General features: G+C 40.1%; 1 protein-coding gene and 1 long non-coding RNA gene across 3 annotated transcripts in view; one reads left to right on the forward strand and one right to left on the reverse strand.

Moving 5' to 3' along the window:
• The window catches only part of LOC142759346 (uncharacterized), a 50,267-nt gene extending 38,095 nt beyond the window's left edge, over positions 1 to 12,172 (forward strand). The window contains exon 4 of the long non-coding RNA XR_012883123.1: positions 11,613 to 12,172. This is a non-coding gene — a long non-coding RNA (uncharacterized LOC142759346). The remainder of the gene's footprint in view (positions 1 to 11,612) is intronic.
• The window catches only part of SPSB4 (splA/ryanodine receptor domain and SOCS box containing 4), a 153,269-nt gene that overhangs the window by 62,901 nt on the left and 72,131 nt on the right, over positions 1 to 18,237 (reverse strand). The window contains exons 1-2 of one of the 2 annotated variants that reach the window (XM_075861431.1): positions 12,496 to 12,676; positions 11,232 to 12,094 (exon numbers count right to left, since the gene is read on the reverse strand). In XM_075861431.1, coding sequence (XP_075717546.1) covers positions 11,232 to 11,925 — 694 coding nt within the window. In that variant the 5' untranslated portion in view covers positions 11,926 to 12,094; positions 12,496 to 12,676. Of the gene's footprint in view, positions 1 to 11,231; positions 12,095 to 12,495; positions 12,677 to 18,237 lie in introns of those variants that run through there. The other variant, XM_075861430.1, reaches the window with a different exon arrangement.

The raw sequence follows: 18,237 nt of genomic DNA on the forward strand, positions 1-18,237 counted from the left end.
CGAGCTGTAGTTTTATTGGTACCATTTTTTTGGTACATAAGACTTTTTGAGCACTTTTTATTACATTTTTTGGTAGAGCCAAGGTGACCAAAAAACTGCGATTTTGCAGTTTAAAATTCTTTATTTTTCACGGCGTTCACCGTGCGAGTTCAATAATGGTATATTGTAATAGCTTGGACTTTTACGGATGCAGCGATACCAATTTTGTGTATTTATTTTATTTTTTTAAATTACTTTAGAGAAAAAATGTGAAAAGGGTTTCTTTTTGGACTTTAAATATTTATTGAATTTTTTCCACTAATAATAACTATTTACTTTTGTTTTTACATATTTTATTAGTCCCCCTAGGAGACTTGAACCAGCAATCGTTAGATCACTGGTAGAATACACTGCAATACTAATGTATTGCAGTATATTGTGATTTTTACAGGCTCCTGTAACAGCGTGATCGCTGTTTCTGTCTGTTTCGCTGTTTCTGTCCGTTAGTCCTTGGTATCAGCTGTAATACACAGCTGACACCCGCATCGTATGGCGCGGGCTCAGCGCGTGAGACGCTCCATATATCACCCCCCACACCACGACATGCTATTAAGTCATGGTGCGCAAAGGGATTAATGCGCAGCGGATGGTGCAGAGTGAAAATTAAAATTTTCCACTGATGTGCCATTTTAGTGCACTATATGTTGTGCCCAGTTTGTGCCACAAATACCTCATAAAATATTAACCGGGTTCTCCCGGGTATGGCGATGCCATATCGGTGGACGTAAACGGCTGTTTGGGCACGCTGTAGGGCTCAGAGGGAGGGAGCGCCATTTGGCTTTTTGAGCGCAGATTTTTCTTGGTAGTAGCTCTGGCGTTTTGCTGGTATTTCAGTTTATAATGTGGGGGCATATGTAGGCTGGGCAGGGTACAACAGGGCATAATAAGAGGGTATAATAATGGGGTAAATAAATAATAATCCGCAGATATGTGGCCAGTGTCGCACTTATAAATGGCGCCCGATCCTTTCCCCTTTTGGAACGCTCTGCACATTTTGCATCGCCATAATCTGGGAGCCGGAACTTTTTTATTTTTTCACCACTGGAGCTGCGTGAGGGCTTATTTGTTGCGGGACAATCTGTACTTTTCATTGCTACCATTTTGGGGTACATGCCATTTGGTTGATCACTTTTTATTCCATTTTTCAGCAAGCTAGGTGACCAAAAACCATCAATTCTGACAATGATTTTTATTTATTTTTTACGGCGTTTACCCTGGGCTATAAATGACCATTATATTTTATTCTGCGGGTCGGTACGCTTACGGCGATACCATATGTATATCGTTTTTTTTATGTTTTGCAGCGTTTGCGCAATAAAATAACTTATTTAGAAAATAAATTATTTTTTGTGTCACCATATTTTGAGAGCCATAACTTTTTTATTTTTCAGTCAAAAAAGCTGTGTAAGGGCTTGTTTTTTGCGGGACGGTAGTTTGTATCGGTACTATTTTGGCGTACATGCGACTTTTTGATCACTTTTTATTGTATATTTTGGGAGGGGTGGTGACCAAAAAAGTGATTCTGGCATTGTTTTTCGTTTATTTTTTTTGCGGTGTTCACCGGGCGGGAAAAATAATATTATAGTTTTATAGTTGGGGTCGTTACGAACGCGGTGATACCAAATATGTGTACTTTTTTTTCCTATAATAAAAGACTTATTATAGGAAAAAAAAGCAGTTTATGTCACTTATAACTTTTATTTTTACACTTTTTTTTTAAACATTTGTATTCTTTTTTTTACTTGTCCCACTAGGGAACACTTAGACTTGCAGCTCTGATCGCTGCTGGAATACATTACACTACCTACGTAGTGTAATGCATTCCAACTGTCATTGTGACGTAACAGTCACACTGACAGGAAGCCTACGACGACCACCCTCCGGCTGGTCCTCATAGGCTTCTGTACATGGCAGCCCGGAAGCCATTGTCTGGCGTCCGGTTGCCATGGGTACCATCGCCAGCCCCCGTGATTTCATGTGGGGGCTGCCGATCGGCGCTAAACACCTTAATTGTGGCGTTCAAAATCGAACGCCGCAATTAAGGGGTTAACTGCCGAAATCAGCGGTGATGGGCCGCTGATCGGCAACGGTTAATGCAGGGCAGACACCCTGCACAGTTAACTGTCAAAGCACGTTCGTAGTAAATTAAGTATCACCCCAACAGAGCCCTTGGCAGATAGTCTCCACTCCCTTTTGGGGTCTGAATTAATTTAGGGGACTGAATTTGTTTTGCCATCTGGTCTGGGGTTTACTCTGGTGATGTGTGTGGCATGTGTGAGATGAAAGCAGAGACTTCATCAAGGCGTGCCGTAGCGGTGAAAGATCTTAGAGTCTGCAGGTGCCAGAAGCAGTAGCCAGCACTGCAACTTGGTAAGTGTATTTCAAACACCCTTCATCCCATCTTTAGACTATTTGGTATCCATGTCGCAACCATGCTTACGGTTTGATGCAACATTTCTTATGCCTTTATATTAGCCATACATGTTGAAGGATTTAGGTGATTTTGGGGGTAATTTCTATTGGCCGCTTATCAGGGTGGCAACCCACTTTTGTATTTTGTCCAGCATGATGTGCTGTTTTAAATGTTTTTAAACATGTTTATGTAGTGTGCCTATTTCTAAATAAACTTATTTTTGTGCTATTTGGAGTGACTGCATGCCCACTGTTTCCCCTTGTTCCCCCCCCCCCCCCACAGAACACCTACCCACCTGTTTCTTCTGCCTCTCCACAGAGCTCCTGTTAGGTTGTCCCCATTCCCACACCTGCCACTTTCCGTCCTCTAAATCTCTCCTCTACCCCACAAAGCCCTGCCACCTAGTCTCTCCACCTAACCCCTAGCAGAGACTCTGCCCACCTACTGTCTCCACCCTGCCTTCCCACAGAGCCACTTCTCACCCCCGCTCCATCTCCCTTAACCCCCTCAGTATTGAGTGTGGGGTGGGGGCCAAGACTGCTTGGCTGTATGGAGCCCGGAAATTTCCAATGGCAGCCCTGCTGACCTCAACGCCATCTAACACCTTTGGGATGGACTAGAACTAAGACTGCAAGCCAGGCCCTCTCATCCAATATCAGTGTCTGACTAAGTGGAAGCGGTTTTAGCTGCAATGGGGGGGACTAACTCCATATTAATGACTATGGGTTTAGAATGTGATGTCATAAAAGCTCCTGTAGGTGTAATATGCATGTGTTAATATATATATATATATATATATATATATATATATATATGTATATATATATGTGTGTGTGGATATATATATATATATATATATATATATATATATTTATGTAACTGCATTGCCTACCGCTGAGTTCACTTCAGGGCTCTCCTAGGGTATTCTTAGCACACCATGGTTGTCCTTGCATGTTACTCCCATAGGGTATAATCAAAAACTTATTGCAGACGAGAGCTCAGGGCGCGGTGTCGCTTGTGTAGTCCTTGGGAAAAACTATTACGAAGATTTGAGCTGTTTCCACCACAGCTGTGTAATATTCCTGTGCTTTGAACAAATCTTATAAGAATAATATAAACTTATACAAAACTTACAAGAATAATAAACAGAATAAAATGAGACACAGGAGGGTCTCATTAATTTAGTAATACAATTAGAATTTGGTAAAGTTGTTACTTGTTCTATTGAACTTGTGCTATTTTGTACTTTTAAAGAGGAATTTTCAGGATAAGAGAATTTTATTGCAAGCATTTCTTTTCATATTTGACCTTCATATTATTTCATATACCTTGGATTGGATGTAATTTAAGCCTAGCCAAAGACCAAAGCCTCATGCACGCAGCAGAGTTGTGTGCAGAGAGCCTGAGAACCTGTACAGGGGCACATGGAGTCCCTGCGGCTCTGAACTACAAAGCCGTAGACACTCTGTGTGACATTGTACAGTGCCTCCATACGACTGTATTACGGAAATATTCTGCCCTAGAAGCAATGCTTCTAGGAGAGAATACATCTATAATCCAGCAACCATTATTTTTATCTCTAATATAACCGAAAAGCACAGCATGGATCTGAGCAGCCCAAAAGAGGTATTAGCGCCGAAACGCGCATTGGGGTGGACATTTTGCTGTGCATCTAGTCCTGGACTTACCATGGGTATGTTTAACTATCGCAATTTGTTCCTATACTGTTTCATTCATTAGCAATGTGTACTTTCTGCCATCTTCACATATACCTGTTAATTCAATTATCTCATTTGGTATTTTTCCATTCTATGTTGATTTAAACTGTGTTGGGCAGGATTTAACTTGTTATTGCTTACAGTGATAGTCTCTACAACCAGGCATTTTTTCATGCATTTATACTTATACAATTTACCTATTTCATGAGCTGCATGGCTTGTATGTCCTTTTAACCTGTTGGTTTATGGATTCGTTTTTTATCTCAGTACGTCTACATGTTGTCCTCAATAAAGTATTTTTTCAATTTCTTATACTTCTAGTCTTCTGGCATCTTCTTTTTTAGGTTATACATTATTTTTATCTGTCCAATTCATACAGAATTCAGCAAGATAATGTCTGTTGCCACAGAATAAAAATCAGAGGTATACAGAGGTACGGTAGGGCCCCTTAGAAGTCTATGGATTTAGAAGTCTGTGGATGCCATATTACAACTCTAGAGGTTGTATGAAGCCGTAATACTGTAGTGTGCATGAGCCCTATGGCACAGTTTACACTGGGCAGTTTTGGTCCAGTTTTTTTTCTGCATTATTTTTACAATGAGGATAATTATAATTGAAAACTTTATGTGCTTCCTTCATTTCCACTGTTCTGCATATTGGTCGGTCATGTTTTTTGCCTACTCTTGATCAACTGGTGTTTGTAAGAATACAAGGCTGAACTTGATGGATTGATAGCTTTGATCAACCTACTAACTATTCAATAGTAGGCAAATGCATTTTGGTCACACCTGAAGTACTACTATTTGGTAGAGTTTAACATTTACAATCAGAATGACCATATGGACCAAATTACCTATGTAACGAAGGTTTTTTTTCCATGCAGCTATGCCCCAAAACCGCCAAAATGCAATGTATCCTTTTGGATTGCTTTTGTAATACATCAGCCAATATGACAAAGTGACCACTACAGACATGGCATAGAACTGTTAACTGAGAACACCAAAGGAAGTTACTCATAAAATCCAGAAAATTTTTGAACATTAGTACATTTATGAGTCAGATCAGAGAGAAGAAAATGAATTGTGAATCAACGAATACTAGCTTTAATTCTTGGCTGTGTCTCAAACACAATTGACCGCATGGAGAATACCTCGCAGACCCTACTCCATAATACTGCACAGGAAAGAGAAGCCTTGTTTAACACCATGGTCTCTATGGTAATTATTTGATTGGTAAATGCCAAATTGTTACCAGATAAATCATTTGCCAGATTTTTGATCCTTTAATTTTTTCACAATTTCAGAGCCAAAAAACTATTAAATCATACATAACAATGTGAAAATCAGAAATTTGCACAGCAACAGCCTCTCCTCTGTCCATTCACAGAATACAGGCTGTTGTACACGGCACTTATATTCTGCTGAAAGCACCTGCCATCTATTAGCCAGACATAACACTCTATAGGTTTATGATGGATACTAGTAGCAACCATAGGAATTACCATATATTTTGCAACTTGTGGAATAGATGTGTATTTTTGGTGTACAAAACTCCTACGCAAAGAATACTTCCCATTCAAGTAAAGTCCCATCCACACCTTTTGGGATGGATTTTAAGATGTGCTGCGGGTATCCAAAATTACAAAATGCCCCATCAGTTGTGAATTTCACTTATTTCAACTAACTGGAGAATTCACCAAAGAACCGATAGAAACTATATAGGGGGTTGTCCCGCAATTAAATATTAAATTTCTCTGTTAGATCACACAACATTTGGAAACATTTGGAAACATTTTATATAAAATGCTCCACCTAATGTGGCCAGTGCCGGTGAGAAGAAGCTGGTGCCGTTTCTTATAGGCTTCCCACGCAAGAGCAGGAATCACTCCGCTGCCAATGTACAAGAGGATCCGGGTGGAAGGACTGAGCATGTGGACACACTAGGTGGACATTCAAAAGAGGACGTAGTGCACCATAACAAGTATGTAACAGTAATGTCTAGACACAGGAGTACATTTAGAAAATTATTCCAAATAAAAAAAAATTTAATATTTGAGACAACTCTTTTAATACGATCAGTCACTTTTAATAGAGTGAATCCAGATCCCCTGATACGTTCTCTACTAATGCAATGCAGCTGTAGGTCACACAACACTGACATCTGAGAGAGAACGGAGATATCCGTGATACCTGGCCCCTCACATTCTAGCAGCTATGGGAGAATGGCTCTTAAGGAATATTCTGCTCAGTCTGTCACTACTTTCAGTATACATAGGATGCGGTGGTCTATTCTCATGACATGTTTTTATCACCAACTATAAACTATGGCAGCAAAGTCCTGCATTTTGTAAACAGTCTGAGACAGGACCAGTCCAGAAGAGGTTCAATGTGCTATACTTAATACTTAAGCCATGCTTGTCACTGTCCTATTAATGTCTATGGATGGTTCAGGTTCAAGTTTTATGCCATGTTTTAGAGAAATAGATATAGTAATATATATTATATATAGGAAATGTTTACATGTTTGCATTGCCCATGACAAAATACAATCTGCTTTCAGTCATTATTTTGAAAGTGATGAAAGCATCTGATTGGTTGCTATAGGCAGTAAGACTGTTAATACATGAGACAAAGGCCGCATCACTGTTAAGCACGCCAATTGAGAGATATAGTTATCAATACATTTCATAGGAATAAATATTGTAATAGTAAAAAAAATTATAATTGCAAAAAATCTGTGTACACTATTATAGTGCAATGGAAGTGTATGTTATGCACTAGCAATATAACTTATCCCCCATCGAACATTACATAGAATATATATGCTAAAATAGAATGCACTCTTTTAGAGCAAATGTAAACTTAGCCGGAGATAAAAATACAGAACTACAAATAAGACACAAAAATTCACATCTAAACAGACATCTAAATGGAGCTACAACTGGTGTATTGACTTCCTACTGACTATGTCATTCCTGCATATTCTGGCATTACTCCATTAAAACCTGAATACAGAAACAGTATCTATGTGCTAATACTCCAGGGACTGCACCAGATCACTGAGCAAAAAATAAAACCTTCATAAAGGACTGGGACTAGTGGTTTAAAGAGACTGTCACCAGATTATAAGTGCCCTATCTCCTATATCTCCTACATAATCTGATCGGCGCTGTAAAGTAGATAACAACAGTGTTTTTTATTTTGAAAAACGATCATTTTTTAGCAAGTTATGAGCAATTTTAGATTTATGCTAATTAGTTTCTTAATAGACAACTGGGCGTGTTTTTACTTTTTACCAACTGGGCGTTGTGAAGAGAAGTGAATGACGCTGACCAATCAGTGACCAATCAGCGTCATACACTTCTCATTGTTCCAGCCCATTGTTACAGTGTGATTATGCAGCGAAAGAAGCTGGGCTGGAACAATGAGAAGTGTATGACGCTGATTGGTCACTGATTGGTCAGCGTCATACACTTCTCTTCACAACGCCCAGTTGGCCAAAAGTAAAAACACGGCCAGATGTAGGAGGAACTTATGATCTGGTGACAGAGCCTCTTTAAGGGTTTAACAGCAAGATCAGGACATTGTACTATATAGGGTATATATCCAGTTTATCCTGTAGTGGAATTGCAATGTTTGCCGCTTATTCTTATGTAGAAAGCTAAGTAACGAATGGGATACAGAGTTCAACGCAACCAAAAACGGAATTTATTCTAACTAACCTTAGAAAACCTGGTATATCACCAGCTATTACACTTTGCTTCTGCCTTGTTATATACAAGCTCTTGGGCCCACATGCAAAATTTGTATTTCAAACTCCCATTCCCCGCACGTCATATGTCATATATAACACTGATGTCCACCTATGTTGTTTAGGTCTTTAGGCCCCCTTCAAGCACAAGGGCCGAGGTGCAACTGCAGAATGCGTAAATGCAATCTCAAATATATTTAATAAAAATAAAAAGCACATTATAGCCATGTGTATAAATATTTGAATGTGTATATTGTGAAACAAGGACACCAAATGGAACGACTCAGTAGTAGGTGGAATCTATTTTTAAATATTGTCAGCTATACATGTTACAGCGAGATAGTGGATTAAACAGACGGTGGAGAAAGACCTGCTTACATGATCTCAGAAAGAAGCAAGCACATGAATTGTAAACAGTTGTCTCGTACCATTGCAGATTCTAGTTCGGAAAGAATGATGAAAAATGTGTTCAACATACAAATTATGACCCTAGAAAAAAGCTGCTACAGAAAATCTGCATTTTATTTATTTTTTAATCTGTAATTGACATTGTCCGGCCTGCAAAAATATGAAAAATAGTTATTTGACCAAGGTATTAAAGAAAGCTTCAGTTCTGTGGAGGTTTCAGATACACTAATTTAAAGTTCTCCTTGTTGCGTAGCAACCAAATACAACCTATTGTTTTTAGGCTTTAAGCAGCCCCTTGATATAAGCTATATGATAGCATGCTTAGCTAATAAAGGGGGCCTCATTTATTAGACCCCTATCTATTGAAAATGCATGGTTCTCTCTTAGGTGGGTTGCAGGCTTACATCAAAAACAAAGGACACCAACCAATTTCACAAGGTGCCCTCCAATGCTTTGCTTTTCAGCAATTCAGCAGTGATATTAGCTGATTACGGGGGGTACAAGCACCAACTCCAATGATCTAGGGTAACCCACAAGTGGAGTTGTCCAAAATAATAATTGCCAAAACACCAGATTGAGAGGGTACTATAGCAAAGCATACAGAAATTGGGTTTCTACTGGGGTTGGTTCATGCCATTACCCCCTGCCATCCCAGGCAGGACTGTCTAGTGGTTGTAGTCTTCTAGCCAAACCTATGCAGAGTCCCACAGGCTATAAGAAAGGGGGATCTAGCATGAACTGCCCCCCGTTTCTCATGGAAACTGCACTGTATGTACACCATTGATATAAATTCTCTAGGCGCTGTATCTGCTGTATAGAGTACTTTTATGACTGGCATAAGGGTTTATTAATACAATTATTAAAGGGCATATCTCTGCACTACCAAACCAAGCCTGTCAAATGAGACCGTGCTGAGGACGGCCTTCCAGGCATCGCAAATATAAACTACATTAGCATTCAAATTACTGAAAATGCAGCATAAACAACCATGAAATGATTCACTTGTTAAATCAATCAACCTTTCTGCTGGCCTGAGGATATAATTCAGGTACAGGACAGGTTATTTCCAGCCCTGCTCCAGCATAAATAATAGATCTACAGCAACCAAGCTGGGTGTATCTTTTACAATAACCTGAATGGAAACTCTAAGATAAGGAATTGGAGCCCTAAATTGCTTTCCCTTTATGAAGCAGCTACCCAAATGTAAAGCAGCGTTCATAAGTATATATTAAATAGAATCCCATAACACATAATGAACACATGACATAGTATATGCTGCATGCAAACACAGTAAATTGTGAAGGTCTAACAGGAGTACATGGCGCCGTTCACAGTGAGGATTCATTACAGCTATGATATCCGGCTTTCAGTTCATTAAATATTAACCCTCCGTGTATGTTTTGCTATGTTCCATATCTTTGGGAGCTAGATATGTCTTCTGGCTAGCAACATTGCGTTATCAGATCTGGATAATTTTATTTTACTGCAGCAATTCTTGATTACAATTCAAGATCCCTTTTAGGATGAGAAAGTCTGGCACCTCGACTGGTATCAATTCAAAGCCATGAAAAAAAATCTGCGAAACGCTAATCCTTCTAGAAACACACGTGGAAATACATTTTGTTCAAGAGCAAACAGAGGATAAAAAGTTGGCGTCTCTAAAGTAGCACAATCCTTAAGAATAAAGTAACTACAAAATAATCTTAACTTTCCACAGTGCAGCGGCATTCAGGAATTTTGTTTACTGGCAAATGAAATTCAACTAAAAGCCAAAAAGCAAAAAAAGGTAAAAAATAAAAAGCACCAGGTCACTGCCTCCACAACATTGTGCAATCTGTGTGGGGTTCATGTTGAGGAACAGATAACAGGGTTTTGCTGGCTTGCTTAACGTTCCTACCCCACCACAGAGTTCTTTGTGTATTCACAGCGTGCAATGTAGAAACCTGACATAAACTGTGCGGTGTGCATGTGTGCGACTTATTTATATATTTGTGTGAAAAGCAAGTGTGGCGCTTCCTGTGGATTTATATAGTACACCATTTGTAGTAGCTTGGTAGTGGGATGTACCAGGGTACTCAGGTGCCAACATGTTACAGTAACGACAAAATGCTATTGTTAGTAATTCCTGCTTGTCAGTTACCTTTAAAATAATACATTCATTAGACTATGGATTCCAAAGTCCAGCTCCTGGTATTCTTTACCAACCAGCAGTATGCCATGCGATAAGCAACATAGGAAGCCAACACAAAGATATTAAGTGTCTCAGCTGTATATCAATATTAGTATTATCGACATAAGAAGATAAATTGTATTCACATCCAGGAACAGAGTACAGTAAAAGCAAAGTTTGTGACTGTTGCGACATTAACAATTCCGAAATGTATAATTGGTTTTAGGCCCTGTTCACATCACGTTTATGCTCTCTGCCGAGTGTATATGCTTGAATATCAAAAAAAGGTATTCAGACTTATTCTACGGTGTATCCATTGACTTTGATGGGCCATTCATAGTCCAATAGAGTATACTTTTGACTATGTTTGACCTCTGTTATGTCAGCATGTGTTTTTTTTAGGACAGAATAGCGTAGTAGTCTACCACGCTATTCTGTCTTTCCAAGAAGTATACTTGATGTATACTTTTTTTTACATTATAGTCAATGGGGGACGTATACAAACATAATGCTTTATGTTTTCATACATTAAACGTATACATTTTAACCCTTTTTTGGTAGAAGAAAATAAAATATTTTAATGTTAAATAAATATGTAAAAAAAAAATAGACGAAAGCATTGTAATGGCATCATTTTGGCTACGTCTGTACCATACACGTTAAACGTAGATTTAAAATGTGATGTGAACACAGCCTTATATGTATATTACTATAATATCATAATAGTACTTACGATCAAGTCCGTTGATGTATCGCATTGTAATTTCACAGTGACCCCATACAGCGCTGACAATAGGGTACAGTTTTTTCCCTTTAAGTCCTCTGAAGGCAACTCCTAAATATTGTCCATCAACTATGAAGCTAAGAGTCCCCTCATCCATGTCTAACACTACCAGCAAAGAGTCTGGGAGTACAAATGATTCATCAGGTTCCAGAAAAGCTGGATATGTAACACCAGGTTGGTTTTTACAGTTGTAATACAGTTTGTTCCGTCCTAGGTCCCAGCCCCAAGACTCACTATTGCTTCCTACCAATGAAGTATATCCAACTGAATGTAATGGAGAATCTGCAGTTGCTACCCCAACAACAGCATGTGTTCCTCTTTGTCTTGTAGGCCAATGAATTTGCCAAACATGAAGGCCTCTGGTGTAGCCAACTTTCCCTCTGATGCAGTCTGTACTTTGGGCAACTGGGTGCCGATGGAACGTCAGACGGTCGTCCTCCTTCACAAAGATATTCAAAGACCGGTCCTCATTATTCCAAGCATGTTTGTGCTGAACTTCCAAAGTAGCCATGGGCATATCCAGCAGCATATCTAGTCTAGCAGGCTTACAAAAGTCAGGACCCCTAAGTTCTCTTTTGACTGGTCTATACGGTGGGTCCCGTACATCCACAGACTTTATACTCCCTGAGATTTTTTGACCCATTTCTTGTCTGTGGGTTGATATAAAGGGATAGGGTAGGGGAAAAGGAAGATGTTCCTTTGTTTCCTTCTGTTACCTCATTAAAAAAAAGTATATGGAAGCCAGTTACTTGTGCTCCACAAGCAGCCTATGAAGACCCTCAGCAGATCAGTGATGTTCTGGAAAGCTTTTCCTGGAAGAGAAAAGAACAATATATTAGACCCGGATGAGTGACATAAGTGGGTTTGCACATAAAAAGTTTCTAAAGTTTCTCAACCTTGGACCTCATGTTCCTAAACATTGTTTATCTGATATGCGTATAATGTGTTTCTTTTTTCACAGTTGCATAAAACATGTTTTATCCGGGAATCCTGCCGAGAACAAATCTAAAAACGAAGAGGTGCTAGAACACAAAGATTGCTGCACAGCAGGGAATTCCATAGAATAAATGCTACTAGGACGCCATACAGAAAGCATAAGACTTCATCACTGTACTTTAGATATGTTTAGGTTCTATTTTGTCCCAAATATGCATTGAAAAAAACATACAAAAACAAAAAAGGTTCCACTCGGCAAGAGCATGTTCTGTGATACCTTCTAGCTGCTAGGCTTGAAATTCTACACAAATTGCAAAGACTTCAGAGGCCTCTTCTTTAGACATAACTCCATATATTTCCGAGCCTTAGTGGCAGCTGACAGGTTTAGACACCCTGCACAGACTCTGACTAACTAAAAACAAAATGTGCCTGAGAATGTACAGAGCTCACAGTGTGCTACACAGACAATAACTTCCTCTGATTCATAATGGGATACAGACACACACCGCTTTCCTTCCCTCCACCCCTCCACATAAGTCTAGCCAAAGCCTCGCCTTTGGATGCAAGAACATTATTCACATTCTTTCAAGTAACGGTTCTGCATAGGGAATCGGATGACACATCTCTCTGATGCCGTTATTATATTTTCCTTATATAACCCATATGTCAGAACATAGGTGGATTTTTATTATTTCTATATAAAATGTGCGAAAAATGCATGACATGTAGGTTATGAAATGCCCCTGAAAGTAACAGATATTTTTGATACAGAGATTTAAATACTATCACCCATATGTCCCACTTTTTAAGTTACTCATCTAGTCCCTGACCTGAATGTTTCCCATGTTATATCAGAGAATAAAAATCATAATATGAAACCCAATAGAACGTCTAACATCCATGGAAACATATTTATAAATAGATCATTATATGTTTGCCTAGTAGACATGTTAATTTAAAAAAAACAAACAAGCTTTTTAGATGAGGCAGATAATATTGCAATGGAGGCTTTAAAGCCTGATCACATTTATGCAGATGTGGGACAGATGTTTATATTTTCAGGGACTGTTCTTTTGAGTTATTTTTGTTTTAAATTACACATCGTGCCTTTTATTAACTTAACTCATCTGCAGCATCTTATGAACACATGCTAATATGGAGGCATTCAACTAAACGTGTGCATATGTACAGTCAGCAGAAACCTGCCGATTTTGGTGGGGCCAGCCTACCAACTAATGTGTATGGGGGTGTCCCGACTCTCTCCTGGTGGCAATACCGGGGAAGGAAGGATCAGTCATGTTAGATTTTAACATTCCCAATCCTTTGTTTTCACAGCGGTTAAGCCACTGCCAATTGTGTCTAGCAGCGCCTTATCCCCCCCCCCCACTGAGTGCATGGGGAGGATGGGAAGAATTTCTATGGTTTATGGCCACATTTAGGCTGTTTGGCCGACAGCTTAAGATCTGTCTTACAGCCTAAGGCCTTATTCACACGAACATGTTTAACGTCCGTGATACGCGCGTGAAAATCATGCGCGTCGCACGGACCTATGTAACTCAATGGGGCCATTCAGACAGTCCGTGATTTTCACGCGCGTCGCATGGACCTATGTAACTCAATGGGGCCATTCAGACAGTCCGTGGTTTTCACGTAGCGTGTATCCGCTGCGTAAAACTCACAACATGTCCTATACTTGGACGTTTTTCACGCATCACACACCCATTGAAGTTAATGGGTGCGTGAAAATCACGCGCAGCACACGGAAGCACTTCCGTGTGTCGCGCGTGATTCGCGCAACAGTAGATCAAGAAATGAAGAAAAAATAAAACCACTTCCTTCATTTCTTTTTCTAAACATCAAAACCGCGTGTCATAAAGATGGCAAATGCGTGAAAATCACGCAGCCACGCAGCAAACACTTATGACACCCGGAACTGCAACTCGTAAAAAACGCAGCGTTTTTTGCGCGCGCAAAACGCACGTTTGTGTGAATAAGGCCTAAAGATGACCATACAACTTAGATAGCTGTCGTTCGACCGACAGCTATTCCTCCTCACCACACATGCATGTGTACTCAATGGGGAATAAGCCGCTACCAGACACCTTTGGCGGCGTCTTAACTCCCATGAGAACAAATGATCGGGGATGTCAAAATCTAACATGCCAGATCCTCCTTTCCCCTGAAATCTGTTGTCGGGGAGAGTTGAAACATCCTGTACACATTGGATGGTTTGTGGGTCCCGCCCAAATTGGGATGTGTACCGGCACCTTAATATAATTTTGTGCTTGGTTCTCCAATAACTACACACGAAAAGTCAACACAAACAAAATAGAGAAGCTGAAGATTGTAAGACTTTACCACCATGGTTGTAAGACTATTGCTAAACTATGATAGATATTGCAAGATGTATCCACAGTGGTTTTATTGCTCCAAAAACACCACTTTTCTGAACATTTCCGGTATAGTCCTCCATTATAGTCATTCTGGATGCTGCTTTACTGCATCTCCAATTTACAGTCTCAATCTTGTTTCCGGACAGGTCAGCCATGTAGACCCCCAACATTGTCACTTGTTTATCACCTATGTTGCCATTTCCTAAAACAAGGTCAGGGCAGCAGGTAAGAATAATGTGATCACATCGGACTCTCATCACTGGTGTACTCACAGGGTTACAGTAAACGGGGAGAGCGTGAGTCATTCTGAAAACATTTAGCTAAGTATTACACACAAGGACAAGAAACATTAGTAACATTTACTACTGTACATCATAAGGAGACGTTTTCTTCAGACACATCATGTCATTTCAACACTGCCAAGGTTTGTTGTTGTGTTTGTCATAAACCAGAAAATAGAGACTGTACGTACTGTACTCCTTCCATGATATTATTCTGTTTTGCTGCATCGGTTAAACATATTTGTGACAATTGCGTATTCTTACAATTATCTGATTGAACTTTGTGTTGCTTCAAAATATTATGTAACTGTTGCCAAAGTTGCATTCAAATTTTGGTCTTGTCACATTGATTTACCACCAGTGACGCAACACTCTATTACATGGGGGGAACACAATGTGATAAAAGTGTTAGGTCAAGTCACTTAAAGGAACAGTGTCACCAATTTTTTTTTTTTTATATCAGTTTTATGTTAGGGTTTTATTAAAAACGTTTATATTTATTTGTGTGTTTGTGTGTTACTTTTTTCTATTTTTATACTTTTTCTTCCCTATGGGGGCTGCCATTTTTTTTCCATTTCTGTATGTGTCGATTAACGACACATACAGACATGGAATACGGCAACTCCAGTCCCATAGGGACTGCGAACGGGGCCCGTTCCATCCACTATGGTGTACGCCGTGTGTGTGGGAACGGCGCATGCACCGCTCCCACACAGTCCGATTTGAAATGCGCGCCGTCCGGCGCCATTTTCCTGTGGACCGGAAGTCGCGGCCGGGCAGTAAGATTACTACTTCCGGTCGCGGCTTCCGGACTTGTGCACATGGAGCAGCGGCAGCAGACGGAGCGGACGGACCGGAGGGAGCGGCGGCGACTGGAGCAGGTAAGTGATTTCTATGTATGTTCGTGTTTCTGTGTGTTTTACTAATGTATGTAAACCTTCTACACTGTGTGTTAGCTCAAAAAATGGCGACACACAGTGTAGGAGGTTAGACCGTTCAAACCCCTCCTTTCTCCCGGCACTAGCCAGGATAAAGGAGGGGGGGATTCTGAGAGCTCACTAGAGCGAGGCATTTTTTCCCAATTTGGCAGCATAAAGCAATGTGGTTGCTTTACCACATGCAATGCTGCAATTTTGGGAATTGCTCCATCTAGTGACCAGTGCTGGGAAATATTATAAATTGAATCCAATTTATAATATTTCCTGACTCGTGAAAAAAATTAAAAAAAATTAGAACAATGTTTAATCACCTATACACTAATTGTTTAACTAAAAAAACAAAAACATGTTTTGTCGGCAACACATTCTTAATATAAAACAGAGGAAATTCTTTGTTTTTTTTTTAAGCTTGTCTCTAATTACTATTGACAAGTTATGTGATAAGACCATTTATAATATGGGGCTACGTCTATTGGTTATGGTGAAATTCAAAGTAGTCTTTGAACACTATCGTTATATTAGACTTAGTGTCTACAGTGACATTGCTTATATAGCAGAGGTACACAGGGGAGGATAGCAAAGAGAATATTATAAGTTATTGCGTAATAGCGTATGTCTCTTCAAAACAAACCATTTCAATGTACGCTACTAGGACATGTGGATATCATAGAGTCGAGTACTCTGCTTGGGACCATCTTCATTATCTAGAGCGGAGAGTTACTAAAGGCCTTATTACACCGGACAATTTTGATAGGCTCGTTGATCGGCGCTCGTTTGCTCCTGTCACAAGGAGCTATGTATGGGGACGTGCGGTTGTTACTGCGATCGCTCGTCCCCATACAGTACCATTATGTCGGCAGCGCATCTCCCTGTTTACACAGGGAGATGCGCTGCTGACAACAATAATATTTCAGTTTTTAAAACGCTACGGTCAGCAGATGATTGAGCGTTTGCTCGTTCATCTGCTGATCGCTTCCCTGTTTACACAGGGCAATTATCGGCAATGAGCGTTCTATGAACGATTGTCCGCCTGATAATCGTCCTGTGTAAAACACCCATAACAAAGAGTGGTTCTCCCTGCATTTTCCCTGCAGGGACCAGATCAGTCGCAGCAGGGGTTTTCTAAAGCGGGACACATGGTGATCAACTGATCATCGGGCCATCTTCATTTTAAGACAGGGTTATCTTGATTGGAAAACCCATTTAATATGGCTTGCAAAACTATATATGAAATTATGGTCTGACTTTGATCAGCACAATGCCCAACCCAGAACACCTTAAGTAAATCCTGACACCTGTTTTTAACTTACAGGAAAATTATTTTAGATGAAAATTTGCCATAAAACAACTGCTATGGACTTTCTTTCAAGGAACAACATGTCATGTAATATCCAAAGCTATCTTAGTCATCTAACCCTTTTTTGTGCAGACCAATAAGTATGATAAAGAACATCTTAATACCCACAAAAACAGTTTGATACACGTTAAAGGTAGGTCTTCCTCAAATTGATGGCCTATCCTCAACACACATTTAGTGGCGATTCACAGGTATAGCAGCCTTTTCTCCCATTGAAGTGAATAGGAGAATAGGCTGCAATACCTGTGAATCACCGCTAAATGCGTGTCGAAGATTCACAGTGAGCAAGTAGAAATGAAGGGGAAGCAGCACTCGTACGAGCGCTGCACCCCCTTCAAAACAGCTGAACGGCGGGGATCCCGGGAGTCAGACCACGACCCATCAGCTATTAATCCTGAGAATAGGCCATACATTTTTACTGTCTTGAAAACCCCTTTAAGCATTCAAAATTGGACACAATTCAAAATGTATACGAGGACCACTAAACCAGAGACTTGGGAGCCACATGTGGCTCCCCTGTTGTTATTAGTTCCAGATACTATTGTGCCCCAGTGGCACTACATCAGGAAGGGTCATTGTATTACTAGTACGATGGTCAAAATCATATCGTTGGCAGTTAATACTAGGGTAAAAGTCATATCACTTGGCCATACCTTTAAAGGGGTTTTCCCATAATCAATATTTATCACCTATACACAGGATGGGTGATAAATAACTGACCAGCGAGGGTACGACCGCTGGGACCCACACTGATCCCAAGAACGAGCTTACCTGGCCGTCCCTGTGTGCCTCATATGAATGGAGCGGTACTGCGCATGCTCAGCCGCCGTTCCACGGCGGGGATCCCGGGAGTCAGACCACGACCCATCAGCTATTAATCCTGAGAATAGGCCATACATTTTTACTGTCTTGAAAACCCCTTTAAGCATTCAAAATGGGACACAATTCAAAATGTATACGAGGACCACTAAACCAGAGACTTGGGAGCCACATGTGGCTCCCCTGTTGTTATTAGTTCCAGATACTATTGTGCCTCAGTGGCACTACATC

This window comes from Rhinoderma darwinii, chromosome 4, assembly GCF_050947455.1.
Source record: "Rhinoderma darwinii isolate aRhiDar2 chromosome 4, aRhiDar2.hap1, whole genome shotgun sequence".
NCBI lineage: Eukaryota > Metazoa > Chordata > Amphibia > Anura > Rhinodermatidae > Rhinoderma > Rhinoderma darwinii.